Here is a 1,341-nt window from a genome sequence, read left to right as displayed (position 1 = left end):
GGCATCAAACCTCACTAATCATCACGCAGTCAAGAGGGAATCTAGCGCTGACACACACATTAATCATATCAGTCGCTCATCGGCTCTAAATACACGAACGCTCACTGTTACCGTGAAAGAGGATAGAGCCTCAACAAAGGTCATAAACACACACTTGAATGCTCACAAACCTCACAACTCTTGTCCCTGCAGACCTCCTGTGACTGTCAACCCACCCCAAACACACAAAAACAGCCTGTCAGAGAAGCTAGAAGCCACACAGGTGACAAATACCAGAATACCACACACAAACACTCACTTTAGATCATCTCACCAGCCAAACCCTGATGAGAAACGACCAACTCAAAGAAACCAAGGAGCAACTACACACTCAGAGTCCCCCCAGCCCCAAAATAAAACACACATCAGACCTTTGCAAACTACTTTGAAACAACAAATGTTCCCCCAAACTAGCATACCGCAGAACTATGCACTTTCGAAATGCTCACGGTTAAATCAGACAAGCACACTTTCGAAATCCCCTGCCTGTTTTCATTTACATTCAAACGTTAAACGCCAAACTATAGTGCAGAGTTGTGTGAATGAAGGTGTCATATCCTCCACTGCTTCAAACATTCACAGACAGGTTCAGTTCACTAATGGACTAGAGTCCAAGTTTGACACGCACACTAAACCGTCAGTGTGCTCACACACAAATTTCGGCATTAAACCTCAAAGCGGGACGCAAATCTGTGCTGACACAGAGTCAGAATCATCACCCTGTGATTCACGTTCGCATTCTGCACTGGTGACACACGCACATAAACTCTCAGGGCCTCACGGTGAACCACGTCACGCATCGATACACACAGGCACTCCTTCGCCCACCGACACGCACAAGGAAGTTTCCCACACATCCACACAGCGAACAAACACCAGTGGAACATCACTGCAGGGTATATCCGTGCATAAAGACGCACTGTCACATCCTTATCGTGAGTCAAAAAGCCAAAATGACACTTGTTTGTTTTCACATGCCCCAAATATGTCAACTCATCACAAAGCAACACTTACGACACAAACAATCAACCATCAGAACCTCTCAAATGCATTTACCGCCACGCAGACGGAGGTGGAGGTGCATTCGTACACCAAAGAACGTTCTCAAGCAAGCCCTGGGGTCAAAGCAGCCTCGCGCACTTTGTGTGTTCAATCGAAAACGCCATGTAGGCAGACAGAGCCTACGGTTTTCAGACGCTCTGTCCTGAATCAGCTTAATAATGACACTCTTGAGTCCTCATTACTAGCCATCGCTTCCGCTAGGGCTTTTCCTCAAGCTACAACACACAACAGGACTGAATT

The 1,341-nt window shown here is 46.6% G+C and overlaps 1 protein-coding gene across 1 annotated transcript; it reads left to right on the top strand.

Annotated features, from left to right (window-relative positions):
* Positions 1-4: 4 nt before the first annotated feature.
* On the top strand, positions 5-1,330 carry LOC107682917 (uncharacterized; the record flags this gene model as incomplete). Its single annotated transcript, XM_016479031.1, has 1 exon — positions 5-1,330. A coding segment is annotated over one exon (1,326 nt), but the record flags the coding sequence as incomplete, so codon positions are not given.
* Positions 1,331-1,341: the final 11 nt, after the last annotated feature.

The sequence above is a fragment of the Sinocyclocheilus anshuiensis genome, unplaced genomic scaffold (assembly GCF_001515605.1).
Source record: "Sinocyclocheilus anshuiensis isolate Anshui unplaced genomic scaffold, SAMN03320099.WGS_v1.1 C32718358, whole genome shotgun sequence".
Taxonomy (NCBI): domain Eukaryota; kingdom Metazoa; phylum Chordata; class Actinopteri; order Cypriniformes; family Cyprinidae; genus Sinocyclocheilus; species Sinocyclocheilus anshuiensis.
This window is presented reverse-complemented; position numbering and strand designations above follow the sequence as displayed.